This window comes from Capronia coronata (genome assembly GCF_000585585.1).
Source record: "Capronia coronata CBS 617.96 chromosome Unknown acBCG-supercont1.2, whole genome shotgun sequence".
Lineage (NCBI taxonomy): Eukaryota > Fungi > Ascomycota > Eurotiomycetes > Chaetothyriales > Herpotrichiellaceae > Capronia > Capronia coronata.
This window is the reverse complement of record NW_006912894.1, coordinates 2,855,587-2,874,710: the sequence shown is the minus strand read 5'-3', so window position 1 is coordinate 2,874,710 and position 19,124 is coordinate 2,855,587. Positions and strand designations below refer to the sequence as shown.

Sequence of the window (19,124 nt, the reverse complement as noted above, 5' to 3'; positions counted from 1 at the left end):
AGTCGAAGATGGAAGTGCGACGTCGAAGCTGGTATTTTGGGATGCTGGTTGCTACGAAGAAGTAGCGCGGGTCAGGTTGGAAGTGAGAGAAAGGGCAGAACAGTCGCGGCGGTCGCAGTTGACACGTTGCAGGGTTGAGAAGGTTGATACCAGAGAAGATTCAAGTCTTGGGCTGGTGATGAATACGCGCAGAATCTGTCGCGCCTGAGTGAGAGGATGGAATGGAATGTGGTGAGATAATGCGAAGAGGGAAAGCGGATGGTAAAGGAGCAGAACAGGTGAAAGCAGCAGATCTGTTAGGTCGCGAGAGGCGCAGGGGGAATTCAACGCCCAACACGGCAGGAGGCAGCAGCCTGCAATTGAAGTGCGCGCAGTCTTCACCAGCCACAGCGCTAGGCCGGTTTGGGATGGGTGGCTACGAGGTCACGTGATACAGTCGTGTACAGAGGTCAGCCACGAATGATAGACACCTAGTAGACGGATGTGATCTGGAAGTCCAACGGAATACTGCTGCAAGCCACGGTCCACCGGTAGTATCCGCATGTAATGGTACTGCTATACGGTGGTGGTGGTGGTTATTGTACTTGCAAGCCAAACCTCATTCACCGCCTACAACTCCATCCAACGCCAGATGTCCTGTGCTTGAAAATAGGAACTGGAATGCCAATCGACCCTCAGGACTCACATACAACCAGTGAGTATCTTGATACCAGTAGCAGGTTGTTTGTTGCCCGGCGGCATCGCGTAATGTGTTTTGACCTAACTCTTGAGGGCTTCTAACCTCCCTCGCATTTGCTCCAACTCTGCCTCTCGGTCCTCGATATTCTCTTCTTCCTCTTCCTCCGCAGGGAGTTGCGGGACCTGTTTTGCAGGTGTGGCGAGTTTTCCCTTGAGCACTTCGCCCAACACCTTGTCGACTTCTGACTCTGCCTCCTCGTCCTCTCCTTCCAACAGCTCATCGTCAGGGATTACATCGCCGACCATTTCTTCAATGATGCCAGCCTTCATCAACTCCTGGCTGAGTTCTTGCATGGAGCCCATCAACTCGGGCAACCGAATGAGAGAGTTGACATCCTTCATGATGCCCGTACTGGCCTTGAGACTGCCTTCGATCTTGCGCACGGAGAAGGCCTCGTTGACCTGCATCTGCACGCTCTGTAGTTGGGCCTTGCTCGTGTGTAATCTTGCCGCCTGTTTTCGGATTCGGATCAACTCGCGGGCGAAGACTCGTGCTTCGGCGGCGCCTTGTTTGGCCTGCGACGGGTTCTTTTGCCCTCTTTTCGATGCGGCAAGGATTAAGCTCTTCGTCTTTTGCTCCGTGACTCGGAGGTTGCTGATGTCACGGTCCAAGGCGTGAACGTTTCGGCGGATGATGCTGTCGCATTTTCGCTTCTGTTGTAACGTCAGCGCATTGGTTCATGTATCGTGGACAAGAGATCGCTTGGGTCACACCTGTTCCCGAGGATCCGGCTTGAAGAATACAGCCTTGAATGATTGCATTATGATGGAAGGTTGGGATGGGACGGGTTGTGCGGGCGTCAAGAGTCACATCTGTCTGTTCCTGATTGCAGACTTGTCAGGACTACCTGCAGTGCAGAACCACTATCGGCCCATAATGGACGTCAACCAAGAGTCGTAACAGGCCGGCAGTGGCAGACGATTAGGTAGTAGTTGATGGTTGAGGAGGAAGTGCTTGAGTTGCATATGAAATGGTGACACTGGACCAAACTGGCCGTTGGAGAGGATAAGGCTGATGCCGTGGGCTAAGGTGTAGATTGGGTCCTTTGAAAGGCGAGGCAGGGTAACCTCTGCACGGTACTCTGTAGTCGGTCCTTCCAGCGCTCTATCACAGTACAGAGTGCCGGGTGATGAGTGGCTGGGAGTGGTAATAAGAGATGGTGGGGGGTTATTGGACTTGCCTGGCCGCAGCCAGGGAAGCAGAAGAACAATAATAATGAGGGCAACAATAATGCCAGATGCCTGGGTACCTGGTAGGGAGCCCTTGGGCAGTGGGATTGAGGCATAAGGTAAGCACTGCACTGCATCGCAGGCACCACAGCTTTTGGTGGGTATATTTCGATGTCATTCGTCGCATTTCGAACAGCCTCGTCGTTACTCAATCAATCGCCCACACAAACAGTGAACAACGTACCCTGCAGGCAAAGCAAAAGCTTCTTTCACCTACTCTTCGCTCTGTCTCTATTTAATTTGATCGGACTTGGATTCTCGCTTTGCACATCATCCTCACCACTACAACTACAACCACGAACACCACACACCTCAACGTCCCAACGTACATACAGACCCCTCACTCTCTCTCTATCTGCCTGAAACATCTCCAAGATGTCGTCTCAAGTCACTCCAGAAGGTAAGTTCAGACTGTTGTGGTTGGCGATTAGGCTCCCGGCTGCAATTGCGAGTTGAACGCAAGTGTTTGAATGACGAGCTGACATGAAATTTCACCAGTCCTATGGGCTCAACGCTCCTCGGCCTCAGAGCCTGAGAAGAACTACATCTACCTGACGATCAACGTACCGGATGTGCCTCCCAGCAACCTGAAGCTTGACCTCAAGCCGACGGGCTTGACATTTACCGGCACGTCAGACACCAAGAAGACCACTTACCACCTCGACATGGCATTCTACGACGAGATCGACGTCGACAATTCCAAGACGCACCACACCCCGGCCAACATCCAGATGGTGCTGAGAAAGAAAGAGCTCAAGGAGGAATACTGGCCACGGCTACTCAAGGACTCTGCCAAGGTCCACTGGCTGCGGACAGACTTTGACAAGGTATGTCACAATCTGGTGGCTTGAAAAATATCTCATCCGGTGCCGTATACTAACTTGGTGTTTTCCCAGTGGGTGGATGAGGACGAACAAAACGAAGCTCCTGAAGACGACTACCTGAACCAGTTCGGAGGAGGCGCCGGCCTGGGCGAAGATGGCGGCTTCGGCGGCATTGACTTCTCCAAGCTCGGCGGCGGTGCCGGTGCCGGGTTGGAAGGGCTGGGCGGAGATGGCGGTGATTTTGAAGGTGAAGATGAAGGCGCTGAAGAGGGCGACGATGACATGCCTGATCTGGAAGATGATAAGGAGGAGGGCGCAGAAGAAGGCAAGGGCAAGGGCAAGGACAGCGATGCTGCCTAGATTGCCAGTCTCCCGAAAGAGCGCAACTCATACGCCATTCGAGGCGGATCTCGAACAGGAGGCGTCTACCTGGCGACCTAGCCGCATTTCAGAAAACGTTTGCAGCGTCACGACTCTTACCTGCTTCTCTCCTATCTGCGCCCTTGGCTGTTGGACCTGACGAGCGCTCCTCGTGTCCCGTTGCCTAGACCGTCACAGCTTGCGTGCCCTTCCTTGAACAGCCCCGAATTGAGAAGACGATATCCTACCAAAAGCACGGAGTGTGGAGCAACGGGGTTCGAAGAAGGACTGCAATATTGAATAGATTGCGGACATTGAATTAATCATGGCTACCTTACTGAGGCACCTTCCCAGGGCTTGTGGGTGGTGAAGGGCATGCGTACTTTCTCCTACCCATAGCACCGTCACTGGGCTAGAGTCTCTAGTTCTAGTTGTCAATCGAGCAGCTTAAAAACGAAGATTTCCAAGTGATTCGCCATCACACTTGTTAATTCGCTTTTCCGTGTCAAGCAGGCTATGAAACCCCCTTTGCGATGATTTAGAGCATGCTACAGTATTTCGGCGGCCTCCAAACCGTTCCGCCTTTGAAAATTAGTCAAGCCGCCAATAAACCGGCGATGAGTGGTGTTGGATGTTTGAAGGCAGAGAAATCCAGTGCATGCATGCCCGTAAGACCAACTGTGCGTTGCAACAACTGGCAACAACTACCAGTTCCTTCGGCGCTCCCAAGCACTCGTGCTCGTCCCCGAGTTCGGCTTTGCAGTGTCATCTTGACCGGACTCCATGACGCGCATGCCTTTCGAGTACTCTTCGCTAAGGCTCAGCCGGCGCTCTCGTTCAAGCATCTCGTCGAATTCTCTCTGAGACATTTTCTCAACTGGCTGTCCTGGAACTCTCTGCAGCGTCTCTCTGCTCCGCCACCCTCCCTTAGAAGGAAATTCTTCGCTCGCCCCGGGTTGTTGTCCCAATTCAGACGCAGGCGGTCCTCCTGCTTGAGGGCTGGTCGGCCTATCACCGGCGCGAATACGTGCCCAGGCACTTCCTCTTGCACGATTGTACGGCATGTCACTAGACAAATCCGTGCCATTCCCAACAGTAGGTGATGCATCATCGTCGAAAAACAGGTCGTCGCCACCAGGCTGGCCGGGTTGTTCCGGTGCCGAGGGTGTTGCGTAGGAAGGACTACTGGACCACTGTCCGGACTCTTGACTTCTCCAATCGGAGTTGGCTGCAAGCCCACCTTCGTACTGAGGGCCATCCGCGTAGTCGTATGTGGCGGCTGCACCCCTATTGCCATCATCAGCCTGCTGAGGTGAGGCACTGTATTGATTATCGCTTTGAGCTTGGGATCCTGGACTTTGTCGCTGAGCGTTGACTCCATTCGGTGGGCCGCCAGGTAGCCTGGCACGATCGGCGGAGCGTTGAACACGATTTTGAACTGCTTCTACAAGGCGCCGGGTCCGGTCGTCGAGATAGATTCCGCTCGTTGCTGCGAAGCTGCCCACATACCGGAAGATGGGCGACAATCCAATGATAAACAAACCCGCGTACATGTTGGCCCGGGTGATGTGCCACAGGATTTGCGCATACCGCCCTTGGACGAGTGGAAGGTAGCTGCTGGGAAAGCTGTTGTATCTCTCCAGAGGCTTGGGTGATATAAAAGGGAACTTCATCTTCTCCCGGTTCCTGTAGGCCACAATCCCTCCCAAGGAGCACGCCACGACGTCCCCCGTCACTCTGTAAAGGCAAGCCTTTGATATCCAGTATGTCAGGCCTTCCGCCTCTCTCTGAGTGATCGGCTGGTTGCCAAGATCCTCTTCCATCGTGCGGAAGGAATCAAGCACTTGGGATCCTGTCGTCCTTGCCCTTTTCGGGCCACCATATAGAAGCCAGCGTGAAAAGCTGCCCAACGGCAGAGACTCGAAGGGTAGCCGGTACAGCCGTGATTTGCCGTTCATCTCGTAGCCCAGTTGCAGCACTTCTGATTCCGCGGCGACGGTGTATGTCGACCGTGCCTTTATTATTTCAGCCAGGCGGCTAGGTCTACCGGCATGTTCGCCAGGTTGTACTGGACGGGCGCCTGGGCCCATCGAGGGCGGGAGACCTGACGGCGGAGGAGCTTGGGATGTCATGATGGAGATCGTGAGGGAATTGGGGGTTGTGGCCCGGTCGAGCAGGTCAGAGGGAATGTGTACTAATGTATCAGCAGAATATCATGGTTCGGCAAGGATGAGCCCAGAGTTTATGGCAGTCCGGACTGAATGAAGCGACGGTGTTGAAGCTGTATACATGTACCTACCTTACCAAGAGGTATTGCTTCGCTGACGTCGGCGAATTGTTTCCCCACAAAGAAGCGAAGCAAAGCGAAAGAAAGTGACAGTCACTCGACTGTCTGTCTTTCCGCCCCCAAAGTCCAACAGCCACCAGCAAAAGAATCCGCAACCCACCCACCGACTCTTCACACGTCGTCGACGACAAGCCCCTCGCTCCTTTTGGGTTGCTATCAACTAGAACACCGCCTTGATACGGCGCAAATACTTGTCCCCTAATCTCTAATTATTTTACATCTCCCAGGACTTGCCAACAACAACTGACGACTGAAAAGCTTTAACGCCGCTTTCCGCGACGATTTTGTTCCCCTCTCTGCATCTCAAAGTTACGCCCTTCGCCTCACACAGTCGGCAGAATGCCTCCAAAAGCAAAGGGCGCCGATGCGCCGAAAAAGACCAAAGCCACGGTCGATGACAAGACCTTTGGCATGAAGAATAAAAAAGGAGGCAGCGCGAAGAAACAAATTGCACAACTACAGGCCATGGCGAAATCGAACAAGACTCCCGAAGAAAAGCGAAAAGAGGCCTTGAAGGAGCAAAAAGAAAAAGAGAAGGCCGCCGCGGAAGCCGCCAAAGCAGAAGCGGCCGAGTTATTCAAGCCGCTTCAGGTGCAGAAAGTGCCGTTTGGCGTGGACCCCAAAACGGTGGTGTGTCAATTCTTCAAACAAGGCCACTGTGAAAAGGGCAAGAAATGCAAGTTCAGCCACGATCTCGAAGTCGGCAAAAAGACGGCCAAAAGGGATGTGTATCAAGACACCCGGGACCAGGAGGCAGAAGAGAAGGAGAAGGACAAAATGGACGATTGGGACGAAGAGAAGCTGCGTAAAGTGGTGGTCAGTAAACACGGGAATCCACGGACCACGACGGACAAGGTGTGCAAATACTTCATCCAGGCTGTGGAAGACGGAAAATACGGCTGGTTCTGGACATGTCCCAATGGAGGAGATAAATGCATGTACCGACACAGTCTGCCACCTGGGTACGAAGACCTTTCCCTTTTGCTATTTCGCGATCTCTGCTAACCTGCTTCCAGATTTGTCTTGAAGACCAAAGAACAGAGACGGGCTGAGAAGGCGCTGATGGACAAGTCGCCCATGAACACGCTGACACTAGAGGACTTCCTGGAGTCCGAACGGCACAAATTGACGGGCAAGCTGACGCCCGTGACGCCGGAAACATTTGCGAAGTGGAAGAAAGACCGTCTCGACAAGAAGGCTGCGGAAGAACAGGCTCGGAAGGCCAAGGAGGCTACGGGCAGAGCCATGTTTGAAAGCGGAGACTGGAAGGACTCGGAAGACGAGGACTCGGAAGATGACGAGGATGATGATGATCAAGGAGCGTTCAATCTGGAAGACATGCGCAGAGAAACAGAAGCGCTGCGCAAACAGAAGGAAGAGGAGCGATTGGCGAAAGCGAACGGCGAACCGGTCCCTGATCGAAACGACGACAAGAACAGCAATGCAGACCAGTCGCAAGAAGGTGATGGTGATACTGGAGATGGAGACGGAAAGGTGAACGGAGAGAAGAGTGGCGAGCAGAGCTGAGTCTAGCATATGGTCTCTGGTCTCTGGTCCTCGGGGAGATTGATCAACCTGTTCATTTGATGTTTTCTAGCGACCAAGCGCCGCGCCCGGCAGAGGTGATGGATGATGGATGGACCATGGGAGTTTCAGGGTTGTGTGTCTCTTTGGGAAGTGGTCCTCTTCAGAGAGAACACTTACGAGAGGGCTCAATGCGATGACCAGTCAACAGCTTCCGCTGTGTCCTGCCAAAGACAAAGGACCATGATACACGATGCAGCTATCAATATCTACGACTTCAGAACAGATACTACTACCATGCATGGTTACCTAAGTGAGGTAATAGATACTTATAGCAGGTGCCTAAGGTATTGTGGCAGACACCCTGATGCTGTGACATGTGCCTGACGAAAATCCCTTATTGTTGTTACATGTAATAACTGACTTTCATCTTCCCCGCAAAATCGCCCTCGGCTGCCATCCACCTTCAATTGTCACCACTGCAGCATCATCACTCAGCTTCTTGTATTGATTACCTTCAAGCTCCTCCGTACCTTACACAAGTACCTGAACTACTACATACTACCTCCAACACCAATCGCCTCACCCTCCTTCTATACATCGTGTCCTGCTACCTACCTAGTACCCTCCTGTGTCACCTCCAAGCGCCAAAGTCAAACCAAGCTTGCAGACTGCGAATCTCACCGGAATATGATGCCTTCTCCGCCTGCTTCTTCCTCTTGAAACCTCGTAAAACAACAGCCAGCCGCAGTATTGTCGTCCCTGAACCGTGAACCCCTCAACGTGTAACATAATCTACACTCGACCTCCTCCCAGCAGCCCACCGAACATCCTACACACCTTCACGTTCGCCGCCCAAGCCACCCTCCGAAAAGCTTCGACTACGGAACTCTCACACAAGAAGACCCAATCCACCCCGTCTCGTATATATCTTTCAACTTCACCATCGACGGCAATGCCTCCACCACAGCCGCAACCGCAACCGGAGAGCTCAATACCAGGATACCGTCCTGGCCCATTTCTCACGTTAGTTCCACCCTACTCTACCTGCTCCTTCTTTTGTTGTTCTGTCATTCCTTAAAAAGCTGCGCATTCAGCTACACGGAACTAATGTGTTTCATGCATCAGACGCGGGAAGAAGTTCCTCCTAGCCTCAGCCATCTTCGTCCCGATAGGCAGTTACGTATGGCTGCGACGGCTCGAAGCCAAGTCTAGAGAACATACCAGGCTCCTTGAAGAAGAGGGACGGCGGAACTGGATCCAAGCCGAGCGAGAGCGCTCGGCCCGTCGGGACCTGAGTGTTCCTGTGGGCAGAAGTGGCGGCGGTGTCTAGAATGGTGACTACCAGTTCAAGGCCGCTGCGGATCGTGGAGCATTGAAGCATCGTCTCCCCCGGCAAGACGAGGTTTACGGAACAACAACGTATCCCATGTTGGGAAGTCCAGTGCAAAAGCAAACAACTTTGTATCAGCAATTGTGGCATGAAATGTCGGTTCAAAAAAGCAGACGAAGGAGCAAATGCATGCGCAATCCACATATCATCAATGTCCTCCGTACCCGAAGAGTCGGATGGTCTCGTCTCACGGCTTATCTGGAATCATATCCTCTCGACAGCTGACGAACACAATCGTGCAGGTATACCTGGGCTTTCCACGAGCGCTGGGGGAACATTTACAACCTACCTCAGCTGTCTATACTGCCCATTCTCTGCTCAGTCATCCAGCGGATGGAAGGGTTCCCTGTACTTCGACGGCCAGCGATGCCAGCACAAAGCCGCGGCAATCATGTACGAGAAAGCCACGCAACGGGACCGAAATATGCCAAAAGCCCCATCTGGACACCAAGCCCAAGATCGTCATCTAGTAGCACTGGTCTGCTTTTCCATTAATGTCCAGCACAGAGCTGCCCAGACGTTACTGTTCACGCCGTCCCTTGGCCTCGAGTCGATCCTGGTTCAAGTCTCTGGAAACGTGCTGGGCCATCACTCATACTGGGGTCTCCCACTACCAAGCACGCCAAATGGGGTTCCTTCATTCTCTCATCTTCCGCATGTCAGCACCCATGACTTGTACATTGTACGAGAGACAGATAGTGGCCTTGCTGGTTCCCACCACAGGGAGAATCCGTTCTCCAAGAACGAAGAAGGCTGCTCTCTTCGGCGATGTAGTACACCATACTCAGTCGATGGAGATATACCGATCATCGGCAGCTCTTGTCCCACCATAGCATTGGTCAAGCAAGCAAGAAGCAGCGTCGAAAGACAGTAGTGTTTCATCTGATTACCAGTCTCCAAAGAAAGAAGAAAAAAATACATTGTTGCTCTACTATCATCTACGGCCATAGCTGAGAGTCAGATGGCCATCCCAAATCTACCTACCTCCTCCCACTCGTCTCCTTTACGTCTATGATCTGAATGCTGAAGCCCATGCCTGGTCTGGTTTCTCGCTCAGCTAGACGATCTCTTTCTGCTTGCTACTCAACTATGCGGACACTCGTGACCTACTCGAGTCAACAGTCCGTGGATGAAGGTACGATACACGTGGAACGCGATTCTGCTCGAAACAAACTTGAATCGCAGTCCAAAGGAAAAACCACTCGTTAGGTAGTAGGTATAAAGTGTCTCCAAGCATAACAATTAGAACTCGGCATTCCTGCATGCCATCAATTCCGTCCGTCAAAAGGATCGTCGAGAATTGAACATATCCTCCAAGCTCGGGCTCTCGCGAGCCCTAACAATGAACCTTCTCTGAGCCCCCTTTTTTTGGTTCTTCACATGACATCCAAAAAGGCCGATGCAGATCAACACCGGGCTCTCAGAGTCCACCTGTAGTAAAAACCCTGGGCAAAAGATTTGACTCCCAACATCCATCTTCCTGAAACGCGAGCACCAAGATCCTACTTCCCTCAGACATTTCCAGGACTGTGCTACTAACACTCTCTTGAGAGGGTCCTGAACTCTCCCTTCACACACTCTTCACGTCATGGCGGACAGAATGCTTTCATATGGCGCGATTTGATCGGTGTTGGAGCGAGGACTCATTGCTTGATTGTCGTCGCCTCGACGGCCCCTCGACGGGCTGCGCACGCGACCGGCCAGGTTTCGGATTTTGCCCAGCAGCTGGTTGGGGCCGCCACTGGTCTCGTTGCCAGACCTCCCGCGCCGGTGGCCAGTCGACATCGAGGCCGCAGAGAGGGAGCGTCCGCTGTAGGGCGCCTCAGAGAGGCCTCCCGGGTCGGCGGACATCGGTAGAGGAACATCCACGGCTTCCGCCTCAAATGCACGTAGATTCGACAGGCTGAGAGTGTTGAGTAACATTGGCAACTTGGGAGGAGGCGGCGGTGGCGGAGGAGCGGCCAAGTGCTGCAGTTCCGGGAGGATAGGAGGGTGTTGCTGCGGGGGCGAACCCGTGTAAGATACTCCTTCAGCCGGACCTACTGACATTGGAGGTGCATCGCGTGGTGAGGCGCGTGTCCGATCTTTGGAGGTTCCCCGACTGCGAGATGACCCTCGTCCCTCAGGTCCCTTACTGCTTGCTCTGCTATTGCCGATACGGCTGTCATACGCAGGATGTTTAGGCATGTGAGACAGAACCTCCACAGATGCAGCGGCTCGTGCTGACCCTGGTCTGCTGGGGACGTCTCGTGTCGGTGGTCGATATACATCGCTCGCCAGTAGTTCTACCGTGGTAGTTGCGAAGCCCGGTTCTCCTTCGGGGATGATGGCCGCCTCCGGCATTGTTCTCGGTGTTCCTGACCGGTCTTTCGCAGCAATGATCCATGACATGTCGACACCTGTCTGCTGCTCATGACCCAAGGCCCGGGTGCTTGAATCGTCTGTGTAAGCTCTGGCCAGAGGTGGCGCATTGCCCGTCGAAGCCGACTTGGAGTGGTAGGCCAGCTGGCTGGGAAGGAGCACATTCGGGGCAGAGGGCCGACGTGCTAGTGATTGGCGGCGAGCCTCGAGCCGTTCAGCTGCAAATTCTCGCCGGCTCCGGCTGGTCGAAAATTGAGGATGGCTACTGGACTCAGCATCCTCCTGACTCAAAGTCTCGGGCATCAGGTTCATGTTGCCTCGGGCACTCCGCTCAGAAGTCACCTCGCTCGGACGGCGCCGACGTTTCTTACCCTCACTCCGACTTCTCCTTCTGTAAAGGGAAGCCTCCTCGGCCCTTCGACTGCGCGATCGCGTCCTGGGCCTTCGGCGATCAGGAGACGGGTCCTGTCTGGCACTTGTGCCACGCTCAGGTTGTCGACTAGTACTTCGCTGCAAGCGGTGGCGATCCAAAGACACCAGCCTCATGGCCGAACCCTCGTCGAAGCGGCTCCGTCGGTCTTCTTCAGAAGGGATCATTGGCCGTGGGGAAGATGGAGATCGATGCCCGGGATTCTCCTGTCGAGAAGAGCTTCGACCCCTCGGTGAAATCAAGGTGATATCTGGACTATGTTGCCGGCTTGTACCACGGCTACCTGTTTTGCTTCTCGTGCCGGTGCGCCTTGAGTGGGATCTGTGACGATGCTTTGTGCCAGTTGTCGTCGACTGAGAACCATGTCGGCTGAGCTTGGAGATGCTGGCAGGTGTAGATGTGCGATCCATGCCCGACAGGTTCGAGCCGTACATTGATTCGAAGCTCTCGACGCTGGTACTATACATTCGAACGTCTTCAGGCGACATCGGGATAGGTGAAGAGGGAGAACGCTTGGCCGCCGGAATGGTGCGCCGAGCATCCCTTCCGCTACCTTCGTCAGCATTGGTGGCCCGGCCTTTTTTTCTATCGGAAAGGTCTTCTCTTGAATTCTTGCTGTTACTGCTGTAACCTCGTGCCCGTGAATGTTTACCGAGATATTGAGCCTGCTCGAGGCTGCTGATAAAGGGATCCATGCTTCTGGCTGTGACCATGGGGCTTTTCACGCTGCGGTGGCTCTGGCCAGTGGTTGGCGCACTTGTGAGATCGATCGAGGTCTCGAGCTGCGTATTGGTGTAAGACCCAGTTGTTGTCGGTCTGCCTATCGACTCGGCGTAGCTGTTTGCCGGTAAGGACTCCTGCCGAGCCTTGACTTCGTTCACAGAAGTTTGGATGGAAAGCCCGTCGGGCTTGCGACTCCTTGAGCCTGTTCTGACACGGGAGACGTCCATCTCGCCTGCATCACGAGCAGCAACGCGTGAGGTAGAGTCGGGAAACCTGACTGCTGTATGTGGTCCAAGAGCGGTCTGAGGCGTCTCCCCGATTGGAGTGGCGACCGGTTCGTAGCGTGCGGAAGTGAGCAACATCAGCCCCTGCTTTCCCACCTGGCTGGTATGGTTGATGGAAGTGGTCAATCCATCGTTGTCCCCTGGTTTGGTTGCCGCCAACTCCACAGGCACCGAGAAAGACCGCGGAGGAATTGCACTTGGGAATTGGGGCGCTTCGACGTCAACAGGCGTCTCCCCAATTGATGGTAGTCTGCTCGGTTGAAAGCCACCTGGAGTCGCTGTTTTGCCTGAAAGAGCGCTATTTATGCTCCGGGTATTGTTTAGACGATACGACCCGAGGCCCCCAGGTGACAAGGCAGATCGATCAATGGCGGACTCCGCAATGGGTGTAACTGCGGCACCAACAGTTGGAGTGCGGTCATCGGGCTTCAATCCCGGAAATTTGAACGTGTTGCTGCTCTGGGATCCGAATGAAGTGACAAGTTTGAGAGCTGCCGTTTGTGGTGCGGCGCTTGTCCCCTGCGCGGTAGCAGTTCTGTATGGGGCGTGAGGCGGCGGCTGTGCTGGCAACAAAGGTGGAGGTGGCATGGCTACCGGCGTCGGAGTATCCAGTGTTCGTCTCCTTTCCAATGTTTTATGAAATATAGCTGGGTACTGTAGGGGTTGGAGCGGTTCCACTTGCGGCATCGCAGGACTCAAGACTGGTTGCAGCAAGGATTGTGTGGCTATCTGCGCTTGAGGAGATGTCCAGGGATCCGACGGCTCGACTCCTGTGCATGAGAAGCACCTGATAGCAAGCGCCTGCTGCGAATTCTCGACGACGTGCTCACCCCATCGGCGCACCAAGTACGACTGTCGTTGCCAATCATCTGGAGTGACTAGACAGGTTAGCAGTACCGCTTCCATATATTGGTTCCTCGTGACATAAACCTCAATGGCATCACTTCGGTCGCCGAGGGCAAGCAATAGAGTGGCTGCGGCATGGACGTCGCCCTTACTCAGCAATTTCTCAATAAAGACCTGGGTGATCTTCTTCGCTCCGACCTGATTGCTGATGGTACCTAATGCCAACAACATCCAATCAAGGTTTGAAGTCAGGCCTGTTGAGCCCAAGATCTCTGCGAGGTAGTCTGGATCCTCGTCCAGCCACTTCGCCAGGAAGATGGCGTTTTGGCTTCCGTTCGCATGACGACTCAACTCATCTCGGATAAGGTCCTGAATGTCTTCCTCCCAGCCAAAAACAACTTTGAGCATCTGCCGTCGTAAATCATGTGGTGTCAGGAGGGCATCGTCCATTGATGCTGGCTGTCGGTATGGGACATCGTGCAGGCGAGCTCTGGTAAACGGGAGCAGATCCACGACAGGCTGCTCTTCAGGGCTCATCACAACCTCTTGTCGCAACCGAGAACCCTTTTTGGTGGACTTGGCAGTGACAGGGGATTGTTGTTGGTATCCTTGGTTGAACGATTGGACAGGCTGATTCAACGTCGACTGGGATTGTACCCCGGTATCAAAGGTTGTAGTTGTGTATTCTGTTCTTCCAGCTGGTGAAACCATATCGCTTCCTCCAAGCTTCAGGCCTGTATTCTGTGATCCCGCCTTGGTGGACTGAGGACTTGGGACATGGGTGTCTTTCCATTCATGCCTCCCTACTTCGTTGGCACGAAGGTCTCGACGGGTATGCGCAGGAGCAGATGCTAAATCCTCCTCGCTCTGGGGGGTAGTCCACATCGGGCCTCTACCTTCCTCCGGCGGGGTTGGGGGAATGGTAATAGGCATGTGGCGTACATTCGCCACCATAACAGCTCTTTCGACATCGTACTGCTGCACGGTATAGTCGGGACCCAGGGTGAAGAGTGTGCCAGTCGGACCATGAGCAGCAATTCCTCTCACTCCATCAACCGTAGGAATAGGTGCCGAGGTGACATGCTTGGTTCGCACGTCCCATGCGCAAGTCTTGCCTTCGGAAAACTGCACGATACGACCATTCTTGGACCAGGTGATCCAGTTTCGGCCTGGCACAAACGTATCAGAACGTTTCAGAGCGCGAATCACTCGAGGAGCTTCTGCTGTCGGGGGCTTTGAGACACTCCAGACTCTGAGGTCTCCATCCGCTGTCTGGGTCGCAAGCATGTCCGACTTCTGCTTCGAGGAGGATGCGTGCCATGTCAAGGATGCTATGGGAGACGGAGCGCGAGATGTTGTCAAAGTGTGCAAGATGGTGAAGGATGGTTGCAAGGCTGCCAGAAGGATGGAACCGTTGTTGTACCTGACAGGGGTCAAATCTAGGTCATGAACACAGCAGGTAAACATACCCGATGGCATAAGTTTTACAATCTTGCGAGGGAGCTATCGCCGTGATAGGGTCGAAAATCGTGCGCGCCGAAATGTGATCACTTGTCGGAGGCTCAAACAGAATGACTTCTCCTTTCGCGTTGCCTTCAATGGTGAGCAGCAAGGTCCAATCTGCGAATGAAGGCAAGGAAACTCACCAAAGACGATGTTTCCGTTTCTCATCCAATGAGCAACTTTCAGAGTCTCGTATGACACAAACCGCGATAATTGCTCGCCCGTCAACAGGTCCCAGACTATGGCGGTTTGTGCTACATCATAGCTCACCACCAGCCTTCCAGTACCGGTCTCGCTGACGCTGTCGGCCGCAATCAACTGAATGTCTTTTGAGTGCTTCTCGAACCGTCTTTCGACTGCCAAGGTGTCGTGGTGTAGACACAGAATTGTAGAGCCTTGCGCAAACAGGACAAGAGACGCCGTTGACGCACAAGGTTCGAATGGCATGTCTTCAGCGCGAGACCTCACATCGGGGCCCATGGGGTGTGCCGCTCCTCTCAACTTGTTCGAGACGGACCATTGCCGTGAGACACCGGCAGTCCCAGACATTCTCGCTCAGGTCGACCGAATGTGCGACTGCTCGGGCGTCAGTGTTGTATAAATGAGGCAAGGCGAAAGACATGTTCCTGTGTACCTCTTTCGTTATGCAACCACCAAGCATGACATGATCCCGACCAAGGAAAGCCAATATATCCGGAACGTCGGTTATTGGGATCTCGAATGGTTCTTCGGCGGTGCAACAACGGAGATGGGTAGTGGCAGGATATGCTCTTTTCCTTGGGTGACCTGGACTCGGGAAGGGCGCCAAAGTAGCCGCGGAGAGGTCGCTCCTGCAGAGAATCGCTCAGGAGGCACGACAGAGACTGTGGTCTGTCTTAGGCAGGTCAGGAGAGAGGTCAGGTGTTGCGCAGTCTGGCCATGTACCGGTCGGGCCCCGGCTTGATAGGTACGTAGATGATGAGAACCATCTCCATCAACGAAATGAAAACAATGACACAAGATCTTTCTCTCCGGACCACAGGACTATACAATCAAGAGAACAGCAGATCCACTCCCTTCAGCGACGAGGCGCAGCAAAGGAAGGACTTGTCCTGTACTGGCAGCGTCGGTCTTGTGAGAAGACGCCCATCATCTCTCGAAGTACCAACGACCCGATGGAAACATTGCTCTGGAGCACTACTGGCCCCGGGGCGCTTGATTGCGGCCCCGCAGCCAGACGCAATGAGAGAGGACGAAGGTGCCTCTGTTGGCCGAACCATGGCGACGGCCGTTGAGCTGCTAATGCAGGCTGATCTGAAGAAAGGAAAGGTTCGATGGCCTATGGAGGTGGGAGAAGAGGTGCAGTTGGACATGGCGAAGGCCAGGCACCAAGGTCGGCAGGGATGATGGTGAAGCTCTTGGGCGCTTACACCCGCTTCATTGGCTGCGACTTGCCCGCTGTCACACAAGCTACGCGACCTCTGCTTTTCCAATCGACGCCGCCAGCACACTCGAAGCACCAAGCACCGTGAGCTGCATTCCCTGTCCGACTTCTCCATCACTCGGAAGGGGCTGCTGCTAACGATGCCATTTAGGATCACCCCCGCTAGGCCCCGTCCGCGTGCTGCCCCGACGGCAATCCTGAATGCCTATCTCTGACCTCGGGCGGTTATACCAGCGAGTGTTATTGGAAGGCAGTATAACATCGCCACGCCGGCCGTCTGTCCTCGACTGCACAATCCACTGTAACATGTTGGGGAGAAGAAGAGACCAAGCCACATGCCACAGTCGATTCAGAGCGGCGAGTATCACGAGGCTAAGCAACACAGCACTTGGTCGACTAGACAAACTAATGGGCGGCTCGTCTGTGTCTACCAGGGCTTCGTACGCCATCCATCAGTGGAGTGCTGTTGGATACTCCTAGACCCCGGTAGATCGGCTGGCAATGAGCCATGCCTGGCAACTCGGCTTCAGCACAATTCACAATCCCAGCCAGGTCCTCTCTTGGCGAGTCAGTCGATATGACTGTCAAGGCAGGCAAGGACTGAAGCAGCAGCAGGGTTCATATGTACATGTGAGACAAGCCAGCAGTATGCTGCGTCCTTCGATACGTACGAAAGTCGCAAAGCCAGATTGGCCTCGAAGTAGGCGATACTATGATGACCTGCATTGGCGCCCGAAAGCCTCCGCGATGGAAAATGCAGCGCAAACTTCGCACAAGCCGCTTCTGCTGATAAGCGACATGTCGAAGTCTAGCAACGACATTGGAAGTGCGTGTGCAGTACGTACTCTTTGAGCAATGCAGTCCTCTTTCTCGAGGGGCTTGACAGATGTCAATATCGACGTCGATCAATGGAGCTGACTCGTGGAGCTGCGCCCGGAGCCACGGGGCGAGCCTCACACACGAATATCCATCCATTGCTGGTCCTTGCGGGGAACGTGGTCTATGCAGCAGCTGCACGTTGTTGAATGGACAGGGCGGTGAAGTTCTCTCCCTCCACAATCACATTGTCCAAATGTTGATAGAGGGCTCCTATCACCACACCTCGCCCTCCCAGCCTCCAAGCGTCGTATGAGCAACTACAGAGGACATGATCGTCACGTCCTCACTAATGCCCCGGTAAGGCGATGGCTTTTGCTAAACGGTCAGCCAGGGCGACAAGCGTCTAACTCTGCTGGGATGCTGGGATGCTTGGAAGCTGATCCTGGGTTCGCAGGCCACGTCTGCACCTACGCGCCCACGCTAAAGCATTCCTCGCAAGCAGTCCATTGCTGGTTGGTTGCTTTCATCCATCCCTCGACGAGAGAATTGCCGCTTTTTCGATTGTTCCAGGACGAAAATCTCCGCATTTATCACAGCGTCTGGTCGTCAAGCTAAGATGAGCGGCTTTGTGTTAAGATACTTGGAAAATGTTCCGGCGCATCACTTCCTGGCAGCCCTGCATCGGCCGTGTTGCGCTAGTTTGCGATGCTGTTCGAGAAGCGTTGTGGTATATGCGACTTTGTCCTGTCACAGTGAGAACATAAATCTGCTACTCGCCAGGACAGGAGCCACAGCATGCTTCACCGCAGCACTCGAGGTCGCAATGGACGGTGCTGGTACGGACCAACGTGGCACACCGTCTACTGCTTCTGCTGTGCCTGTACGCCAAATGTAAGGCACAGGTCTATGACGAATTCTTCCCCCAGTATGTCTCTCTATCGTGCCTGCACAGCGCCCCGTCAGCCGGCGCCATGGTATGGCTTTTGAGAGCCTTGTTTGCAGCCACGCTTGTGCACTCACAGAACATCTTCCTGCAGATCCTCGCAAGTTCGCCTGGGTAGAAGCATGTTTGGACCCGGCCACATAGCAAGGATGAAATATATACTACCCACTCACTGTCCCCGTCGAACGGTAGCCTGCAGACTGACTTGTCACACCGGGGAGAGAAACCTGGTATCGTTTGTCACCACAAAATACCCGAGGGCCACAGCAACATTCTCGAGCGCTGAAGTTGCTAACTGGATGCCCTTGCATGATGCTCACTCGCTCTTTGGAATGAATGCGGACATGGCATCAATCAGCCACAGCCTCACTTTCCTCACTGGCACGGCGAGACGCCCTTTGGAACAGAGCATTCTGAAATCCGAGTGGTCGCCCGGTGGAGTGTGGCGTGTACGCACGCCTTCAATATCATTGTGGTCGGAGTCCATACAATTCATACTGCGGAATTGCCACCTTTGTCAACCAAGTAAGGCGGCATATTGACCACAGTAGACGCCCCCTGACTGCATACTTATGTTGATGATGCCCGGCTCAATACCCGACTCGATACTCGTCCCAGTTTTGCACGACAAACCAGGTCATTCCTCAACATGTCTGACCGCCCAACCACGTTGAAAGGCGCTGAACTAGTATATGCTTTCACACTGTCACACGGCGCGCTGATCAAAGTGCCCTGGAATGGAGGAATTGCCCTTGCTGCTGACTAAAAGCTTGTCGTCCTTCCCAGCAAACAAGCACATCAGCATGTTCCCAGCCTTGATGGATAGTTGTTGCCACAAACCGTTGAATCAAAGTGTGAAGACAACTAAAGCAAGCGTCCATGCTCAGCCGTTGCAGCAATTCCTCCGGCGATTTCGAGGCACCTCTGGCCGTCAAGGCTCGGCCACTGGCTCAGGAAACGCATGATAATTGATCAACGACCCCGGATTCCCTAGAAGGAATCAGCCAGACATATGGGTACTTATCAGTCCTTCCCTGACCATTGAGACATGCTCTATGATAACAGATATGTCCGTGTTGCACGTGCCTGTACTCTCGGCGGGCAGCTCAGATTCTCCACGGCCTTTTCCCCAGCAAACAATGTCCTAAAAAAATTAAGTATTCCGCTTTCTAAGTGTCGTGTAGGGGGTGGTCTGACAGAGATCCGCATTTGTACAGACCTCCAATCCGCTCAGACATAGAGAGGGCGCCGAGTGCTTCCAGAAAGCGACTGGTCTGTCTCCCACAATTCACATCAAGGTAGCAGCATCGCCGGACTTTGATCTCCTCGGTCTCCTATCGAAGTAGTTTATAAGGTTGTCCAGAGGTCCCGAAGAG

At 53.9% G+C, this 19,124-nt stretch overlaps 6 protein-coding genes across 6 annotated transcripts; 3 read left to right on the top strand and 3 right to left on the bottom strand.

Annotated features, from left to right (window-relative positions):
* Positions 1 to 759: 759 nt before the first annotated feature.
* A1O1_02705 (uncharacterized protein) lies at positions 760 to 1,500 on the bottom strand (the record flags this gene model as incomplete). The annotated part of the gene is made up of 2 exons (XM_007723615.1): positions 760 to 1,392; positions 1,453 to 1,500. The coding sequence occupies 2 exons, from the start codon at positions 1,498 to 1,500 to the stop codon at positions 760 to 762; spliced, it is 681 nt and encodes a 226-aa protein (XP_007721805.1).
* An 843-nt stretch (positions 1,501 to 2,343) lies between these two features.
* A1O1_02704 (uncharacterized protein) lies at positions 2,344 to 3,152 on the top strand (the record flags this gene model as incomplete). Its single annotated transcript, XM_007723614.1, has 3 exons — positions 2,344 to 2,368; positions 2,467 to 2,795; positions 2,865 to 3,152. The coding sequence occupies 3 exons, from the start codon at positions 2,344 to 2,346 to the stop codon at positions 3,150 to 3,152; spliced, it is 642 nt and encodes a 213-aa protein (XP_007721804.1).
* Positions 3,153 to 3,856: 704 nt separating this feature from the next.
* Positions 3,857 to 5,284, bottom strand: A1O1_02703 (uncharacterized protein; the record flags this gene model as incomplete). The annotated part of the gene is made up of 1 exon (XM_007723613.1): positions 3,857 to 5,284. One exon carries the CDS (start codon positions 5,282 to 5,284, stop codon positions 3,857 to 3,859), a length of 1,428 nt encoding a protein of 475 aa, XP_007721803.1.
* Positions 5,285 to 5,838: 554 nt separating this feature from the next.
* On the top strand, positions 5,839 to 7,026 carry A1O1_02702 (uncharacterized protein; the record flags this gene model as incomplete). Its single annotated transcript, XM_007723612.1, has 2 exons — positions 5,839 to 6,461; positions 6,516 to 7,026. The coding sequence occupies 2 exons, from the start codon at positions 5,839 to 5,841 to the stop codon at positions 7,024 to 7,026; spliced, it is 1,134 nt and encodes a 377-aa protein (XP_007721802.1).
* A 964-nt stretch (positions 7,027 to 7,990) lies between these two features.
* Positions 7,991 to 8,356, top strand: A1O1_02701 (uncharacterized protein; the record flags this gene model as incomplete). The annotated part of the gene is made up of 2 exons (XM_007723611.1): positions 7,991 to 8,049; positions 8,152 to 8,356. Coding segments are annotated over 2 exons (264 nt in total), but the record flags the coding sequence as incomplete, so codon positions are not given.
* A 1,641-nt stretch (positions 8,357 to 9,997) lies between these two features.
* A1O1_02700 (uncharacterized protein) lies at positions 9,998 to 15,112 on the bottom strand (the record flags this gene model as incomplete). The annotated part of the gene is made up of 3 exons (XM_007723610.1): positions 9,998 to 14,483; positions 14,530 to 14,653; positions 14,707 to 15,112. The coding sequence occupies 3 exons, from the start codon at positions 15,110 to 15,112 to the stop codon at positions 9,998 to 10,000; spliced, it is 5,016 nt and encodes a 1,671-aa protein (XP_007721800.1).
* Positions 15,113 to 19,124: the final 4,012 nt, after the last annotated feature.